The sequence below is a fragment of the Sarcophilus harrisii genome, chromosome 3 (assembly GCF_902635505.1).
Source record: "Sarcophilus harrisii chromosome 3, mSarHar1.11, whole genome shotgun sequence".
Classification (NCBI taxonomy): Eukaryota; Metazoa; Chordata; class Mammalia; order Dasyuromorphia; family Dasyuridae; genus Sarcophilus; species Sarcophilus harrisii.
In genome coordinates this window covers 409810729-409830753 of record NC_045428.1, presented here as the reverse complement: position 1 = coordinate 409830753, position 20025 = coordinate 409810729, and the positions used below count along the sequence as shown (strand labels likewise).

Genomic DNA, 20025 nt, shown 5'->3' with positions numbered 1-20025 from the left:
TGAGCCAAAAAAAAAAAAAAATTCTAATCCTAACTGATAATCTGTTTTTGTTTGTTTTAATAATAAACTTTTATTTTCAAAATATATACAATGAGAATTTTCACCCTTGCCAAAGGGTTTCAAATTTTTTCTCCCTACCTTCTCCCAATCCCCTCCCCTAGACAGCAAGCAATCCAATATATATTAAACATCTGCAGTTCTTCTATACATATTTCCACAATTATCATGTTGTGCAAGAAAAATCAGATCAAAAAGAAAAAAAGAGAAAGAAAACAAAAAATTAGAAAACAAGCAACAACAAAAAAGGTGAAAATACTATGTTGTGATCCCCTTAGTCCTCTCCTACTCACTTCACTTAGCATCAGTTCATCCAAGTCTCTCCAGACCTTTCTGAAGTCATCCTGCTAATCATTTCTTATAGAATAATAATACTCCATAACATTCATATACATAACTTACTCAGCCATTCTCCAACTGATAGGCATCCACTCAATTTCCAATAACTGATAATCCTAAAAACAATTTATCTAGCATCATATGTAATGGGGATAAACTAGAAGCATTCCCAATAAAGTCACGGGTGAAACAAGGTTACCCACTATCACCATTACTATTCAATATTGTATAAGAAATGTTAGCTTTGGCAATAAGAGAATAAAAAGAGATAAAAAGAATTAGAGTAGATAATTAGGAAACCAAATTATCACTCTTTGCAGATGATATGATGGTAAACTTAAAGAATCAACTAAAAAACTACTAGAAACAATTCACAACTTTAGCAAAGTTGCAGGATGAAAAATAAATCCACATACATCATCAACATTTTTATATATTATCAATAAAGTCCAGCATTAAGAGATAAAGAAAAAAATTCCATTTAAAATAACTGTCGATAATATAAAATATATGGGAGTCTACCTGCCAAGGCAAAGTCAGGAACTATATAAATACAATTATAAGACACTTTTCACACAAATAAAGACAGATCTGTTCTCTTGGAAAAATATCAAGTGTTCATGGGTAAGCCAAGCTAATACAATAAAAATAACAATACTACCTGAATCTACTTAGTCAGTGTCATACACCAATCAAACTCCCAAGAAATTATTTTACAACCATTACATTGAATTCCCAATCCCTATATTTATGCCCACCTGCATTTTTGATTTCCTTCACAAGCTAATTGTACAATATTTCAGAGTCTGATTCTTTTTGTACAGCAAAATAACGTTTTGGTCATGTATACTTATTGGGTATCTAATTTATATTTTAATGTATTTAACATCTACTGGTCATCCTGCCATCTAGGGGAGAGGGTGGGGGGTACGAGGTGAAAAATTGGAACAAGAGGTTTGGCAATTGTTAATGCTGTAAAGTTACCCATGCATATAACCTGTAAATAAAAGGCTATTAAATAAAAAAGAAAAGAAAAGAAAAAAAAAAGAAAGAAAAAAGAAATTATTTTACAGAGCTAGGAAAAAAAAAAGAACAACAAAGTTCATCTGGAAGAACAAAAGGTCAAAAATTTAAAGGGAATTAATGAAAAAAAATTAAATGAAGGTGGCCTAGCTATACCAGACCTAAAACTATATTATAAAGCAGTTTTCATCAAAACCATTTGGTTCTGGCTAAGAAATAGAGTAGTTGATCAGTGGAATAGGTTAGAATGGTTAATTACTATAGTAATCTAGTATTTGACAAACCCAGAGACCCTAGATTTTGAGATAAGAATTCATTATTTGACAAAAACTGCTGGGAAAATTGGAAACTAGTATGGGAGAAATTAGACACTGATCCACACCTAATACCCTATGCCAAGATAAGGTCAAAATGGGTTCATGATTTAGTGAAATTATGGTGAAAAAGTGGTATTATAAACAAATTAGAAGAACAAAGGATAGTTTACTTCTCAGATCTGTGAAGGAAAGAATTTGTGGCCAAAGAAGAAATGAAGTACATCACTGAATACAAAATAGATAATTTTGATTATATTAAGTTAAAAAGGCTTCGTACAAACAAAACCAATGCAGAAAAGATTAAAAGGGAAGCAATATACTGAAAAAACATTTTTATATTCAAGGGTTCTGATAAAGGCCTATTTCTAAAATATATAGAGAATTGACTCAAATCTTTAAGAATTCAAGCCATTTTCCAATTGATAAATGATCAAAAGATATGAACAGAATTTTCAGATGAAGAAATTGAAACTATTTGTAGTTATATGAGTGCTCTAAATCATTACTGTTCAGAGAAATGCAAATTAAGACAATGTTGAGATACCACCACACATCTCTCAGATTGGCTAAGATGACAGGAAAAAAATAATAATAAATGTTGGAAGGGACGTGGAAAAACTGAGACACTAATACATTGTTGGTGGTACAGTGAATGGATCCAACCATTCTGGAAAGCCATTTGGAACTCTGCCCAAAGGCCTATCAAAAACTGTGCATACTGTTTGACCCAGCAGTGCTCCTACTGGGCTTGTATTCCAAAGAGATCATAAAGGAGGGAAAGGGACCCACCTACATGTGCAAAAATGTTTGTGGCAGCCCTTTTTGTAGTGGCAAGAAACTGGAAACTGAGTGGATGCCCATCCTTTGAAGAATGGCCGAATAAGTTATTGTATATGAAATAGAATATTATTATTCTATAAGATACAATCAGCAGGATGATTTCAGAGAGACCTGGAGGTACTTACATGAACTGATGCTAAGTGAAATGATCAGAACCAGATCATTGTACATGGCAAGAAGAAGATTATACAATGATCAATTCTGATGGACGTGACTTTTCAATAATGAAGTGATTCAGACCCATTCCAATGATCTTGTAATGAAGAGAGCCATCTACACCCAAGAAAGGACTGTGGGAACTGAGTGTGGATCACAACATAACATTTTCATCTTTTTGTTGTTGTTTGCTTGAATTTTATTTTCTTTCTCATTTTTCCTCTTTGATCTGATATTTCTAGTGCAGCAAGATAATTGTGGAAATATGTATAGAAGAACTGCACATGTTTAACAAATATTGGATTACTTGCCATGTAGGGGAGGGGATGTGGGGAATGGGAGGAAGGGAGAGAAAAAATTTGGAACACAAGGTTTTGCAAGGGTGAATGTTGAAAATTAGCTATGCATATGTTTTGAAAATAAAAAGCTTTAATAAAGAAACATAAAAAATTGCCTATAGAATAGCCATAAATTATGTTAAAGAAAATTTATGAGAAAATATATCAAGTGATTTCCTCCTATCACTACCAAACTGCAGAAAAAGTCACTTGAAGAACACAGACAAAAATGGTTAAGGGAAAAATCAGTTGCAGCTCACCTCAAATTAAAACTAGTGATGGCTCAGAGATCTGTGTAACCTGAAAGGATCTGGCCAGAGGCAAAAAGTGAAAAGAGCATTCCTAAGAAAGCCTTGGGAGAGAGAGGAAAGATGATCCAACAGCATCAGAAACCAAAGGAGCCCCAGGGAGCAGCAGTGACCAATGGTACAAAGAAGCATTCAGACCAGGACAGCAAAGACACCCAGAGTATACCTAGAACTCTGTCTTAACATGTCAGAGAAGTCTCTGAAGTCCCAACACTATGAACCACTATGAATCAAAAGCCCTGGGAGCCCTCATCACAAAAGCTTGAAGTCAGCAAGAGAATCCAGAGATTCTAAAGCAAGTCGAAATAGGGTTTATCACCCTATTCAGAAGTACAGCACAGGGAAGAGTCTGGCCCAGGCATAAAGCCACAGGTCAGGAACCAAAATTGAAGAAATAATTATACAAAAAATAAAACAAAAAACAAACCTGTATTTTTCCAATTATTGCAAATATAAAGATCTTCCAAAAGGAAGTAAGAGTAACTCTGTAACATCTATTCAAATGAATAGGAAAAAAAATAGATTTTTCACATGGACTACACAAATAGCTTAAAGAAGGAAAAAATGAAATTAAAAACCCTGGAGGAAGGAAACAGAGGGAGAATAAAGAGCTTATAAGAGAAAATGATAAATATTATCCAAGTAATGGATTCCCTGAAAATTGGAATAAACTAATTAGAAATCAATTACTCCATAAGATAGCGAGCTACATTAGAACAAATCTCAACATATTGGGGGGAAAAAAAGAAGAAAAGAGAAGATATCTGATATGAAAAAGAAGTGACCTCAAGCAGAGATAATTTAGAAATCACTGAATTCATTAGAAAAAAAGTAAATTTTGTACCTTTATAGCTATAATAGAAAGTAAATTTTCAACTAAACAATGGAGAGCGGCAATTTTTAAAGATAAAAATAAATCATTTTCATTACATAAAATTGAAAACAAATAAAATCACCATATTTGAGAAAACAAGAGAACTGGTCAAGTTGGAGGAAAATTTGTATCAAATTTCTTGGGTGAAAACACCTAACAAACATAGAAATATTAAAGTTATTCCCCAATAGATAAATGGTCAAAAAGTATTAACAGTTTTTCAAAGAAGAATTTAAAACTACTAATAATTATTTGAAATAATGCTCTAAATCACTGATAAGAAGATAAAAATCAAAATAAATCTAAGGTTTTCCCATAAAGCAAAGATAAAAAAAGGATTAGTCAATGTTGGAGGGGTTGGAGAAATATAGGAACACAGAGGTATTGTTAGTGTAACTCTGAATTAGTATAATTATTTTGGAAAACAATTTATAATTATTCAAATAAAGTGACTGTGCTTATGCACTTTAAGATTTTATTTTTTAAGAAATCATTGAACTCCCTGAAAATTATAATTTTAAATAAGGCCTGGTCATTATAATTCCAGAAATAATAAAACTGTCATGAAATATTGAAATCAGAAAACAAAGAAACAAAGAATTCATTATCACCTCCTGAAATGTACTTCCAAAAGGAAAAATCCCAAGAATACAATAGCCAAAACGCGGAATCCCCGCACAAAAGAAAAACACCTCAAGTACCCTGAATGAAATACTAAGGACCCACATCAGATTCACACAAGACTTTTTATTGTTACTGCTATTTTTATTGTGTTAGCTTTTACTGTAAATGAAAGGGGATTGTAGAATACAAGATTCCAGAAAGCAAAAGACAGACGCTCACAACCGAGAATAACTTACCTTACAAAGCTGAGTATAATACTACAGTTGAAAAAATAGGGGGTTGGGGGAACTTTTAATGAAATAAAAGACTTTCGGATATTTCTTATGAAAAGTTCAAATTTAGAAGGGAAATGGAAATACCAACATTTAATGGCCAATAAATTAATTTGAGCAGCAGGAAAGAGCCATAGCATGATGCAGTGCTAACACTCTAACAAGAGGAGAGGGGGAAAAAAAACTACATCTTCCAAAGTTTTTGAAAGAGCTAAAAAAAAATGACAGGGAAGTGAAATGATTCTCTTAGGTGAATCTGATGAGGAGGGAAAAAAAGGGAATGGTAGCAATAATGATGGAACATGAGAAACTTTTTAATGAGCAAAGAGAACAAAAGGACAGTCAGAAGAAAGTACAAAGATATAGAAGTCTTGAAAATCAATTGTGAATTTATCATGTACTTTAAAAAAATCAATCAGTATGAAACAGTGAGTCATAATTTCATAGATAATTCTCTTTTGTGTTATTCTGTATATATGGAAATATTCATTTTGATATTTAAATTCAGAATAATTTTTTAATATTCCAAATTTCTGTAAAAAAAAAAACTCATAACTTCCCTTTAAAACTTCATTCTTCTTCAATTAAATCTGCTATTTTTCAGACACCAACATTCATGAAAATTGAAACCTTTTCATAGATTTTTGTTCTTTTGCTCATTTGTTAGTACTGCAACAGTATTACTGCCTACTATTTTTCATTGAAAATATATGGCATTGTGTTTTAAATAAGCTTTTCCCAGGATAGCCTGGGCATCTAACAACTATTTATAACATTGTAAGAAAAAATGTGTTCAAGTATCTAACAATATGGACTTTAAAAATGAACAGAAAAGAACAGTAGATAAGCTTAGTACTTCCTAGTCTGAAAAAACTAATAATGGCATTTTTTTAACACAAAATATTTCATGGAAAATTTAGAAAATGTCAGCCAATATCACATGGAACACTACGTTTATAAGAAATGAGACAATGGTCTCCAAAGTTGGGGCTCTAGTCCCGGGATAGGCAGCAAATTATTCTAAGAGATATATGATCCACCAGAGAGGGTGGTAAAATGAGTAGCATCCCACTGCCACTACAATTGTCCACCATGGGACCAGTCCAAAACTCTATCACTTTCACCACCACCACCCCTGTGCAAGGTCCCAACCTTGCAACATCTGCACACGGAGGATTCGTCCTTTCCAAGCATTTATAACTTATCTCTGTGTGGGCTCTTATAGCAGCAGCTGCACAAGTGCTATTAGAAAAATTCCAATTCCCAGCATATTGCTCCCCCACCAAGATCACCTCATATTGCAAAAGCCATTCCTCTGAGAGTATACTTTTTACTCATTTCCAACCTTTTCATTTTAGGTGTCATAGATTGAGTCATGTGAGTCAAGAAAATACAGATAGATTGTGATCTGCATAATAGATCTCATAACATTATCTGCCTTCCCTTCTGTCCCCAATATACCACCTCCTTCCAGACTTCTCTGTTTATGTCCATAATACCATCATTTTTCTGGTCACTTATGCTGATCTCAGTGTCATCTGGAATCTTCCCTTTTTCTCACCCCACATATGTCAACAGTTGGCAAATCTTGGCATTTCTATCTCTGCAATATCTGGCACCATAACCCCATCTCTCCTCTTACACCATCACTATCCAAATTCAGGCCCTCATCACCTTCCATATGTACTGATGCAATGGCTGCCAGGTTACTATCTCTGCTTCAAATCTATCCAGCCCATCTCACATGTATCTGCTACAATGATTTTCCTAATCATAGTTCTGATTGTCACTCTCCAAAAGAAACTCAATTAAACTTTTCCAACTTCAGTGGTTCCTATTGCCTCTTGGATTAAATATAAACTCCATTTTACATAAAGCCCTTTAAATATGTCCCAAGAGACTTTTGTTCACTGTTGTCAAAATTTGTTTTTTCTTATTATTGTTCCATTATGTATAATGAATAGCTACATGCAGGAAAATATTACTCCTAAAAACTTATTTATTCACCTCTTCAATACTTTTTTGTCCAGCCAATACAAACTAGAATGCGTTCACAGCCGAATCCTTATCCTAACTCGAGGCCTCCAAATAATTCTTCCACTAATATGTGTCTGATGGCTATTAGCAAGTCTTGCTAACCTACCCCAACCTCCCTCTATCAACCTTCTAGGAGAACTCATAGTAATTATAACTTCATTCTCCTGATCTTACTTTTCACTCATCCTATTAGGTATTAATACAGTCATCACAGCCCTCTACTCACTACACATACTAATTACCTCCCAATGAGGCAAATTTACACACTACATACACCCTATCAAATCAACTTTTATCCAAGAACACGTTAATAGCCCTACACCTTCTCCCCCTACTTATTATTTCCATTTGCCCCAAATTCATTCTTGGCATTACATATTGCAAATATAGTTTAACAAAAACATTAGATTGTGAATCTAAAATTAGGAGTTTAAACCTCCTTATATGCCTGAGAAAGTTACAAGAACTGCTAATTCTTGACCCCATGGTTAAACCCCATGGCTTTCTCACTTTTAAAGGATAATAGTCATTCATTGGTCTTAGGAACCAAAAATTTTGGTGCAATTCCAAATAAAGTAATTAACTATTAAATTCTTCTCTACTTCTGGCCATTATTATACTTACTTTCCCCCTAATCTACAACATACTTCTCCCACACAAAACCAGCAATTTCCCACTATTATGTAAAAACACAGTCAAACTAGCCTTCTTTACTAGCCTCCTTCCATTAACCCTATTCATCCACTCAGGACAAGAAGCCACAATTACAAACTGACAGTGGTTCTCAATAAATACATTCAACTTGACAATAAGCTTTAAACTAGATTATTTCTCCATCATCTTTATCCCCATTGCATTATATGTCACATGATCCATTCTAGAATTCTCATTATGGTATATACACACAGACCCAAACATACACTGCTTTTTCAAATACCTAATTATCTTCTTATTCACCATAATCATCCTTGTCTCTGCAAATAACCTATTCCAGCTGTTCATTGGATGAGAAGGTGTAGGAATCATATCATTTATGCTTATGGGGTGATGGTTTGGACGAACTGATGCAAACACCTCTGCCCTCCAAGCCGTCCTATACAACCGAATTGGAGACGTTGGATTTATACTAGCCATAGCATGACTGATAATTAACAACAACTCTTGAGACATCCAACATATCTTCATAACAAATATCGATATCCTAGCTCTACTTGGACTGATCATTGCCACAACTGGAAAATCAGCCCAATTCGGCCTACATCCATGACTACCTTCAGCCATACCCCCGTATCAGCATTACTCCACTCTAGCACCATAGTTGTTGCAGGCATTTTCCTGCCCCACCCCCGTATCAGCATTACTCCACTCTAGCACCATAGTTGTTGCAGGCATCTTCCTACTAATCCGATTTAACCCTGTCATACAAAACAACCAAACAGCCTTAACCACTATACTTTGTTTAAGGAGAATTACAACTCTATTTACTGCTATCTGCGCTATCACACAAAACGACATTTAAAAAATCGTAGCTTTTTCCACATCAAGCCTAATAATGGTAGCACTAGGTCTAAATCAATCGCACCTAGCATTCCTACATATCTGCACACACACCTTCTTCAAAGCAATACTATTCCTATGCTCTGACTCCATCATCCACAGCCTTAATGACCAGCAAGATATTCGTAAAATAGGAGGCCTACTTATACTTCTCCCAACCACATCCTCCGCAATCATACTAGGTAGTTTAGCTCTTATAGGTACCCCTTTTCTAGCAAGATTTTACTCAAAAGAAGCAATCATTGAAGCCATAAATACATCACATGCAAACACTTGAGCCCTATGTATAACTCTTTGCATTTTAACCTAACAGTTAATTGTAACATGTGTGCTTTTCATTAAAAAAAGTATTTCCAAAAAAAGAAGGAGGAGGAAGAAGAACAAGAAAGAAGGAAGAGAAAGAAGGAAGGAAGGAAAGAAGGGAAAAAAAGAAAGAAGAAAGGACAGAAGAAATCCCCTTGCTGGGCTACCTACATTTATCAAATAAACTTAATAATGACTAACAAATATTACTTCTAAGTTCATCCTGTCCTCAAAACATACATGGGATTTTAAAAAATATAATTAATTACATTGTTCTCAAAACCAAAAGATTTTATGATACTATTTATAAAATAAAATTTTGTTGCTTATCTTTTTATCTTTATCTCATCCCTTTAAACTCTCATTTATATGTTGTATAATATATATATATATATATATCAGTAAAATAAAATATATGTACCTTGTAAATAAAGATATGTATAGTACATATATGCTCAATGGGGTATGTAATCAAAAAGGTCTGGAGAACAATGAATTAGGAGATAATTGTTCACAAGAATTCATATCAGGTCACTTAAAGTTATGGATGTGTAACCTTGAAAAAAAAAATTACACAAAGGTCACAAACTTATAGAGCATTTTTAAGAATTTTAGTGATGGCTAGCTCAAGTACAGTAAGACTATGAGCCAGAAAGAGCCAAACCAAGGATCCAGATTCCTTACCAGCAAAATCTAAAGCATTCATTGGTAAGTTTTATTTACATTTCTATCCTTTACTTAGCAGAGAATAAAATATTAGGGCTATTGTAAAATGAAGATCAGAAAAAAATTAAGATAAAGGATATATATTACTATATAAATCAATTATATTGGTCAATTTACAAAATTTGACCAATTCATACAACTTTTCACAAACATCTATAAACAAAGGAAGACAATCTTCAAATAAATGTTATAGAAAAGCATGAATAGACTTGCCTGGGAAATATATCTCTGGTTGGCATATTAAAAAAGAAATAGAAAGAAAAGAATCCAATTTCTCTTCTTAAAAAAAAAAATAAAAAGAAGAAAGACCAGTAGTGTTAGATACTTGGGGTTTTTTATTTCTTAAGAAAGATAAAACATGTCCTATTTGTGGCTTCAATATGCTTTGCCTTTCATGCATTATGCAGGCATCTCAAACTGTAAAAAAAAAAAAAATTATGGTCTGTAAAATGATTTTGACTATGGTTTTGAATGGCCAAAAAAGTTTTTAACTGTTTCTGTTCAATGTTCTGTTGAATCCTTTAAAATTTGCTATGTTGAACAATGTGTTTATTTCAGAGTACTAAACAGCTAATAAAATTCCTCTAATACCTTCAACAGATTAGGTCCTACATTCATTGAATATTCATTGAAATGAATTTGCCTTCTCAAAAAAAGTGATTAAATAGAAAATGAAAGGACAAGTGCAAGAAAATCATACTTTTGCTCTCTCATGTTTCAACCATAAATATAAATAAGAAGAACTTGTCATATGCTGAGTTATTTACATCATATTTATCAAGAAGGACAAATACCTTGGCCAAAAAAATCTAAGGATAACATTATATAGATATAGTTGATAAGCAAACATTTTAATACTACAAGATTCTATAATCTCATTCATAAGGGAACTCTTTCCATCAATACAAATCCAATTTCCTCTATCATTTAGTAGATGTCTCATTAATTGTAATAGCAGAAAAAGTTCATCATATGCTAGCTGACTGATAGTGTCCTAATCATACTCTTGAGTCTAAGCAGATTCTTAAGTGGTAAATGTTTTTAGGGCTTTACTTGAATTCTTTCCAACTGGGTAATGATTGGGAGTTCCAACAATGTAAATTTCAAGAACTCATAGTCAATACCTTCCTAGCTGGTCGATATCATCTTAGACCTCAAAATAAGGTTTTTGTGAAAGAGAAAAAAATATATATAACTATAGTCCTCTCTTCCCATGAGAAGCTGTGTAAATAAACGAACAGTAAACTTGACATCATAAAGAACTGGGTTTAAAGGCTGCTTTTAATATTAACTAGCTGTGTAAACATGGGACTCAGTTTCCTCACCAATAAAATCAAAATAATAATACTTTTAATGAATCTAATTCACAGGGTTGTTTTGAAGCTCAAACAAAACAAGATATGAAAAAATACCATGCAAATATTAAAGTATTATATACATGTCATATTTTTTGTTTCCATGTGTCTACAAATTGCAAAGAAGCATTCATATATAAACAAATAAAAACCAAAAGATTTACATATGTAATGTCAAAATGAAGCAGGAAAGGAAAAAAGAGAGCTTGTCTCCTCTTCAATTTTCTGGTTCCTTCCTTTTCATACCCATAATAAACTCAGACATAGACAGACATACATATGTATATATATATATATATATATATATATATACATATGTATATATTTTTATATCTGCAAAATATTGATAACTGCATACACATATACATTTGTGGATAGAAATAAGCAAAAATATATATCAAGCATTTATTTGAGCACCTATTGTATAAAGAATATTATACTGGAGAGGAAAAGTATATAAAGAGACTGGTACCTTCCTTAATGGAATTTATGGTCTACAAATAGCCATCTTCCATGATTGGTCTATGTTCAAAACTGTTAGTCTTGTTAGTGTTAATCTAAACCAAGATAATCCTCCCTGATCAATAACTAAAAAAGATTATAGAAGCCTTGTTGTCTGATTAAATGGTTCACAAAGACTGAGGAGAGTACCAAAGCAGGAAACAAATGTAAAGGGAATAGAAAACATACTTCCCTTCCACAAATCTTGTTCTCTAAAGACTTTTCATCCTTCCCCAAATAAGTATACATGAGGACAATGGCCTACACTCAAAATCTACCTATTTCCAACCCTAACATCATCCCTTAGAACTCTCTTTAAAGGTGTAACAAACCTTAAAGGTTATCCAGTTCAAATCCTTTCTCCTTCATTTTACAGATGAAGATGACCCAGAAAAATTAAATCATTATCTACAATTGCAAAATTCAAATAAATATCTAGGTTCACTCATTTTGGTCTTTTCACTGTATTTTGGGAAATATAAATACACCATAAACTATTGTCCTCTCCCTCAAAGCAATACTTCTAGTTTTAATCAGTGATTTCACTGACACAGTAAGTTTCTAGATTGAGAAACTCCCCTTATTGATATAGATATACTGGTAGATATTATGACTTATTGTATTACTTAGTCTGAGACTTGTCCAGGGTCACACAACCAAGAAGGATTTGAACAAGGTCTTCTTGGTTTCAAGACCAACTTTCTCTCCTGTATGCCAGACACCTCTTGTATAGTCTGTGGGCAGAAAATTCCTAAGTAATAGGCTGTGATTCCATATTGATTCATTCACAGTAACTTAGAGGAGGAATAGAGGAAAACAAGCAGACTTAAGTAGCAAAATTCTAAGGATTAGTGTCCTTTGACTGGAGTGAGTTATATCAGGAAAAGAGATTTTAATAATTGTCAGATATGTGTATAGTTAGCAATATTTTGTATTAGATACAAAAAAAAAAAAATCAGTTAATGACTGCTGCCAATGACACCTTCATCCCTTCCCCTTTACATCCTACACTGAAGACAACTGTTTGTAGCAGACCCTGACATGAGATAATGACATTAACCTAGTCCCCATTCTTGCTCCAAGATGTTAACAAACCATAAATGAACATTCTTCAGTCTAGAACACAATCTGATCTAACATTTGTTGTCCTCACCCCCATTCTTTTCATAAATATCCCACAAACCAATTACCACTCATTTCCCCAAAACTACCTATCTCTTTGAGAGCTATTTTCTTAATTCTGAACCATATTCCCAATCATAGTACTCTATTTGTATATTTCCTTGTGCCATTCTATCTTCCACTTAAAGAGACATAGTCCCCATTCAATATCGTGCTTTCCTCTGACATTCATGGATCCCAATCCAGAAAAGATTGCATTTCAAGTATTATAATATTTATCTTTAATCCCCCCCCTGCCTACTCCCACCTCAAGATAATGATTTCCATTATCTAAGAAATAAACAAGTCATTTGGGGGATATTAAAGAGTTTGAAAATCTCTTTTCCTAATATAATTCACCCCATTCAAAAGACACTATTCCTTGGAATTTTGCTACTTAAGTCTTCCTGTTCTCCTCTAAGTTACTATGAATGAATCATTATGAGATCATAGCTTATTATTTAGGAATTTTCTACCAACAAACTATATAGGAGGCTGTATGGTATACTGGCCTTGAAGTTGGCTTTGAAGCCAGGATGACCTTGTTCAAATCCCATCTGGTTGTGGGACCCTGGACAAGTTTCAAACTCCTAAGTAACTAAGTCATAATATCTAGTATCCAAGTATCCAAGTATAGAAACCAAGTATCAATAAGGGAAGTTTCTCAATCTAGAAACACTGTATCACTGAAATCACATGTCATGCACACAACTAGAAATTTCTTCCTAGGTGAAGATTTTGGGAATAGCAGTGTAGAAAAAGATAGATAAGGATGAAGGAATGGTAGCACTGGGGAGGTGAGGAAGCAGTGGGCACCACAGCAGCAGATGATGTAGAGTGGAGGTGTCAAACTTTTGGTCAAATGCAGCCTGAAACAGATTAAAAATGTATTTGGGAATTTTTAACAATGTAAGTTAAAATATAGTAGAAAACAGATAATGTTACCAGGCTTTCCAAGTCAATATATGGCCCAGATGCTATAGTAGACCTTTTTTGTTTTGTTTTGTTTTTTTGAGTTTGACACTACTCGTTTAGAAGACAGTCCAACAATGCAATCATGGAAGCATTTGTCCTAACAAAGGGCACAGGCTCATCCCCTAAAGAAACTCAACTGCACATTTCATGGAATAGGGAGCAGGAAAGGAGAAGCCCAAATAACTATATCCTAGTAATTGCTTGGCAAAAACAAATTCATATATGCAGATATACATAGAAACTTTAAAAAGGAATCTTTCCCTGGGGGGGGGGGGGGGGGAGAGAAACTACGCCATCACCCTCCTCCCAGCAAGACTACTGTTTTTATCTTTCCTAATCAGAGCAGTGAAAGAGTTTAAGTAAAGCAGGTAGATATTTATCAGTGGGAAGAGAAGCTAATTAGCATTCATCATTCTGTTGCTACCAGGACCACAAAATCTGAGAACTGGAAAAAATTTCAGCAACCACCTAATCCAACCAGTACTCAAAGGAATTTATCAGCATAACTTGTACAAATGTTATTCATCTAGCCTTTGTTTGAAAGATCTCCAAGGAAAGGAGAACCCATCACCTATCAAAGCAGTCCATTTTTTAATAATTCTAATTGCCAGGAAGTTTTTCCAAATATCAAGCCCAAATTTGTCTGTCCAATTATATCTTCCCCCTTCTCTTTCCCATTTTTTTATTTCTTTCCTACCTTCCTTGGGCTAGAAGTCTGTTGATCCCCAATGCATACCCAAGCCTGTGGAAAGAGTCATCAGTAAAATGAGAGGTAAAGTGAATTAATCTTTTTTTCCCATAACACATAATTATGATGCAAAACTGAACCATGAAAGTCACATCAGCAAGCATTTATTAAGTACCTATTATGTGCAAGAAAAAAAAAGAAATCTTAAATGACTAAATATCATCTTTCAATTCCTTGTCCACTGTTCCCTCTACAACCAGAGGCTTCCAGGCTTTCATTCCAAGTAGCCTTCTTCAAGAACTCAAAATATAGAAGAGGGAAAAATGGAAGAGATATGGAACCCAATTAACTTTGACACTGAATTACTGAAGAATAGTGATAAAGTTAATGGGGGAAAAGGGACAAAGATCATAGAGGATCGAGTCTTCTTTGTCTAGAATGTACTCAACTCTGTCTTGAAGAATCAACTTCCTTCAAGGCAGGTACCACTGCCTACATAAAGATTTTACTAACCTAACCACTCATTGAAGTCATTAGCACTTTCTCCCTCTTGAAATTATTTATATTATCTTGCATATGCTTTTCATTTGTTTACTTGTGTATACTTTAAGCCTGTATTTCCCCTGACCTCCCCAAATGGAATATAAGGCTATTATTGCAAGGATCATTGCATTTTTGGCCTTGTGTGCTTAATAAATATTTGTTGAAAGGGAAATTATGCTATTAAATTTATATATAGTACATATATGTGTTCGTGTCACTAAATAGATCTCACTTGATACAATTTATTACAACTAAACATATACTGATGTTTCATATTTTTACTGGGGATTATTTTTAGCTGTGAAGCTAACACTATAAGAAAAGCCTGCCTCCTTTTCATCATTGATATTTAATAATCCACAGATACAAAAACCTAAATCAGAAAATTGAATGTGTCTTTTAAGATGTTATGTGATTTTGTCAACCTAAGAGTTATAACAATGAAACCAAAAATTCATACCTGTTTTTTCCTTGAATTTGCTTTGGGAAATAAGCTTGCTGAAAACACAGATGTAAATGGGGAACAACAAAGCTCAGGAAAAGGATTTGGAATAGATGGCATTTCTAGAACATTGAGATCTTTCTTTTTTCTCCTGCAACCAACAGAACATAGGATATAATTTACATAAAACAGAATGTAAAATATAATTGCTGTCAGAATCTAAAACTGTTAAGGCCAAACAGTACTGTGACAGACCTAATATTATATAAAGTACACTGAAAGGCTTTCTGGTGTACTTTCTGTGGATTAAATTTTTAAAAATACTTTAATAAACTTAAACCTTTTGTAATATCCTTTACACTTTTGACCTTCCACAAACCCTTAGGCATGTGGGTAAACAGCAGTTTTTGGTAACTTTTCTGAAGCAAAAATACATAGCCCAAAATTGTAGAAGCAGTTATTATGAAAACTGCTCTAAGCAAACAAAAAAATTATTTTAAAGCTTCAATGAAACCAAAGGAATCTTTAGTGCATTTAGAGAAACCTGTTCTATTATACTTTAGTAATCACATTTTGAAAGTTATATTTATTAATTATAGCTGTGGTTCATCTCACTTCAAATTTCATTCAAAACGTTGCCCACACACAGTCTGTTGACTTCTCAAATGCTTAAGCTGCAAAACAGCAACTAGTACTGAGTCTTTGAAAGCAGTTAATGGAGCTTGGCTAGTATAAATATGCTCTGTGATATATTGCAAAGTAATGTAACTTTGCTAGAGTTTAGAATGCTCTGAAGCTAAAAATAAATAAATAAATGTGCTATACCTGAGCCATCTGAGGTGAAGGAGGTCAACAATGGGTTTTAATTTGTAGACTTTAGATCTTTGCAGCCTTTCTCTCCTAAGGAATGCCCTACTTTAGACACAGGCAACTACAAATGTACTTGATGCTAACTGGTATAAAGATTGGAGAATATTCTAACGACTCCATCCTATGCCTGCGGGAAGCAAGACTGATCAAATATCCATCCAGAGCATTGCTTTTTCTGGCTTAGGCACCGGTAATGTCTGTGTGGGAGGCGAGGTTTCATTTATGCTAGTTTAAAGAAACCAGGAGTGTTTATTAAGAAAATGCAGGGCCTCGAAGGAGAAAAAAAGAATCAACCTGGAATCATTGTTGCCTTCTGGTTACACTAATGAGAAGAGGCGGGTGTCAGGAGGGAGAGAGAGAAGCAGTTCTCAATGAATGGGCAATGCTATTTATGAGAAGGCACAGTGAGATCGCAATGTCCTACTGATCCCAGGAGCGCGCTAGAAGGGAGATTGTCTTGGGATACTTTTCCCAAACTTGGCCAGAGTTCTGGCCCAGGTTTCCCCACTAGGACCGTCCTCCTCACCCCTGGTCAGCTCCCCGTTCCCGGAAATCACCTACCTGTCTGCAGCACAGAAATGGGAGCCCTCCAGGGGAGGCAAGACCGTCCGACAGGGCAGTCCCGGGGGGCGCGATGCCAAGGCACTGGCATCGCCCCTCCCCTGGGCAACACCGCACACCTGGGTCAGCCCCAAGCCCCGAACAGCCGCTCTCCCCGGGGCGCTTTGCCCATCTTGCAGGGAAGTAGTCATGCTTGGCAGGTGGAGGGGCTGAGCTCAGGAGTCATGGGAGACCCTATAAAAAGGAGAGAAAGGGAGAAAGGGAGCCGGGGCGGCCCCGGCTGGGTTCTCCCTGGGCTTGGCAGGTGGAATGGTTGCGCTCACCAGGAGCTTCGCCGGGCCGGGCAGGCGGTGCAAGCTTGAGACTGGGCTGCCTGGAGAGGCGGAGGCGGACAAAGGGGCGGAGCGGCAAGGTGGGCGGCCAAGACCAGGGAAAGGCGGGGAGTGGGCGGAGTGGGCGCTGCAGCTCCGCCCGAGAGGCTGCTGCAGAGCCTTCCTCCAGCACGTGGCCTAGGAGAGAAGAGGGAGGAGGGGACGCGGGGAGTTAAAGCTGGGGTTCCTGGAAGACCCCGGGGGCGTCTTCCAATTATCGCACCTTTGCCAGGAGCAGTCCCCTCGGGCGGGTGGGCGTACCTTGTTTGTAATCGCTAGTTCAGCCTTGGCTGATCAAAAACTTCTCCTCCGTGGGAGCCAGTCCAGCCCTCCTTGGAAAGGATCTTAGAATGGGGCCCTTGCTTTATCTGCTGAAAAAGTGATGTTCCTTTGGGCACCTCAGGTCTTTGGCATAAACCTTTGGTGCCTTCGTTGAGACCCTGGGAGGTGGGTGGTGTCCTTTTGTAGCTCTGCTTAAGTCAGGGACAGTAACAGACAATGCCCAGAACCTTGCCAGCAGGTCCAGCTGAGGACTAGCTGCCCTGTCCAGATGCTAGACTTTTTTTCCCCCTGCGGTGTTCTAATCTGAAGTACCAATTCCAGGAAAGGAAAAAGAAACCTCCCTCTGTTACTTTTACATATATGTCATCACCTACTGTTCTGAAGAGCTGAAAATTCCTTTTTTAAAATATGCATGAAATTCAGAAAGACTTACTACTGAAAAAGAAATTAAGAAAATAAATGCTTAGTATCTTTTAAAAAGTAGCAACGGCTCATCCCGACTGTCCCCCACAACGAGGGGAAAAAAAGAAGGCTTCTCCAATTTAAAAATCCTTATTTATTCTCCAAAATAAGCTGCTCTTTTAGTCTTATTTGTAAGGATCTTTGCTGTTATAAGGTCACGTAATCTTTTTGACCAACACAACCCAGTAGTGTACAAAACAAACACATCTTGCCTCCATTAAACCCACAATCCTGACCCTTGTAAATAAAAAAAATATTCCTAATGCAGCACCTCATCCTATCCTACCCTCCCCCACAATGAGAAATACTACCATATGAATGCTAATGCTGGAAGGGAACAGAAATGAGGTAGTCCAATCTTGCTATTTTATAAACGAATCCTAAGCCTAGATAAGAAAAATTACCCATCCAAAATCAGTAAATGACAGGACTAGAACTAAAACTGAGAAATAACTGACTAGCCAGCACTTTGGCCAAATTTACGAGGGAAAGGCTGTACTTGGGGATACTTGGAATGAATTCACAGACTTCATTCTGTTCTTACTTATATGTAAGGAAATGCCTATATTGGAAGTATACAAGTAGATCAGAGTCAGCATAATTTCTAAAAGAGGAGTTAGAATTTCACAAGGAAAAAAATCAAAGGGATACATGTTACAAAGCGTTTGTCCCCTTCATTCTATCTAACCCCCCAAATCTTCAAAGGCTGTTGTTTTTCTTTCCTGGGACTTTCTGGGAAAGATCTATGATTAGGGAAGGAGAAGCTAAATTGATGGCTAAATGAGATTCCTACCATATTCTACTTTACCTTCCTTACTCCCTTCAAGTTGCAGAAGAAAAAGATAGGAGGTAACAGAGCAGAGAATCAAAGTCAGTGCAGTCCAGCTGCTTTCAATATAGTATCTTTCTCCTCCACTCAGTTCAATTTTCAAACCTTCAGAAATATAATTTGTTGCTTGGAGTGGGCTCTAAATTCCTTCTCCCTCCACCTATATAATAATAGAACTCTTTCTTTCCTTCAAATAAAATCCTGACTGTGTTCATTTGCAAGCTTAATGTTTCTCTTTAGCTGCAAGAATAAAGAATCAGGGACTTTCAAAAACAGTCCTGTGTTTGACAGCCAACAGCAACTCACAGGGGGAAAAAAGGTTTCTAAGGTAACCAAAACCTAAATTACTTAGGGTCTTCTAGATTGACACTAAAATATTGAATTTGCTCCCAGAAATACCTTGATAGTCTTTACAAAACCTGACTGGTGTTATTATAATCCACACTGAGGAAACCCATGAGCAAACAAATTACATGGGTTTACATTTCTAAGTGGTTTACAAGAGTAGATTCCACAGAAAGACCCTTGCAGTCACAAACCTGCAGTTATTCTGACTGCCTAACAAAAAAGAAGAAGAAGAAGAAGAAGAAGAAGAAGAAGAGGAGGAGGAGGAGGAGAAGAAGAAGGAAGAAGAAGAAGAAGAAGAAGAAGAAGAAGAAGAAGAAGAAGAAGAAGAAGAAGAAGAAGAAGAAGAAGAAGAAGAAGAAGAAGAAGAAGAAGAAGAAGAAGAAGAAGAAGAAGAAGAAGAAGAAGAAGAAGAAGAAGAAGAAGAAGAAGAAGAAGAAGAAGAAGAAGAAGAAGAAGAAGAAGAAGAAGAAGAAGAAGAAGAAGAAGTTATTAAAATTTCACAGTAAAAGAGAGGGAAAGGATAATTTTAGTCAGTGACTTAGAAGGGTGCTGAAAGTGGCCAGAATTCAGATCACTGTGTCACAAGGTGGGTGTGATTCCTTGGATGATTTCCAGACTTTGGACAAAGGTCAAGTCTGGGTAAAATTTATGAAGTCATCAATTTTCTTTAAATTACATTTTCTTTGGGCTCTTCTGACTCCTTTCACTATCCTCCCTTATCCCAAAACATTTTGTTTAACTCTATGCTTTCCTCCATCTTGGATACCCAGAATGCTCTATAGCAGAACACTCTGCCTAAGACTAAGACTGTCTAAGGCTATTCTACACTACCATTATGCTCATCTCTTTTCCCTGTCTCAGTGAAA

General features: G+C 35.6%; 1 protein-coding gene across 2 annotated transcripts in view; it reads right to left on the bottom strand.

The window, feature by feature from the left end:
• GRB14 (growth factor receptor bound protein 14) overlaps positions 1–17216 on the bottom strand; it is a 157560-nt gene extending 140344 nt beyond the window's left edge. For both annotated transcript variants that reach the window (XM_031960566.1, XM_031960567.1), the window contains exons 1-2: positions 16868–17216; positions 15455–15587 (exon numbers count right to left, since the gene is read on the bottom strand). In XM_031960566.1, coding sequence (XP_031816426.1) covers positions 15455–15587; positions 16868–17058 — 324 coding nt within the window. In that variant the 5' untranslated portion in view covers positions 17059–17216. The remainder of the gene's footprint in view (positions 1–15454; positions 15588–16867) is intronic.
• Between the last annotated feature and the right edge of the window lie 2809 nt (positions 17217–20025).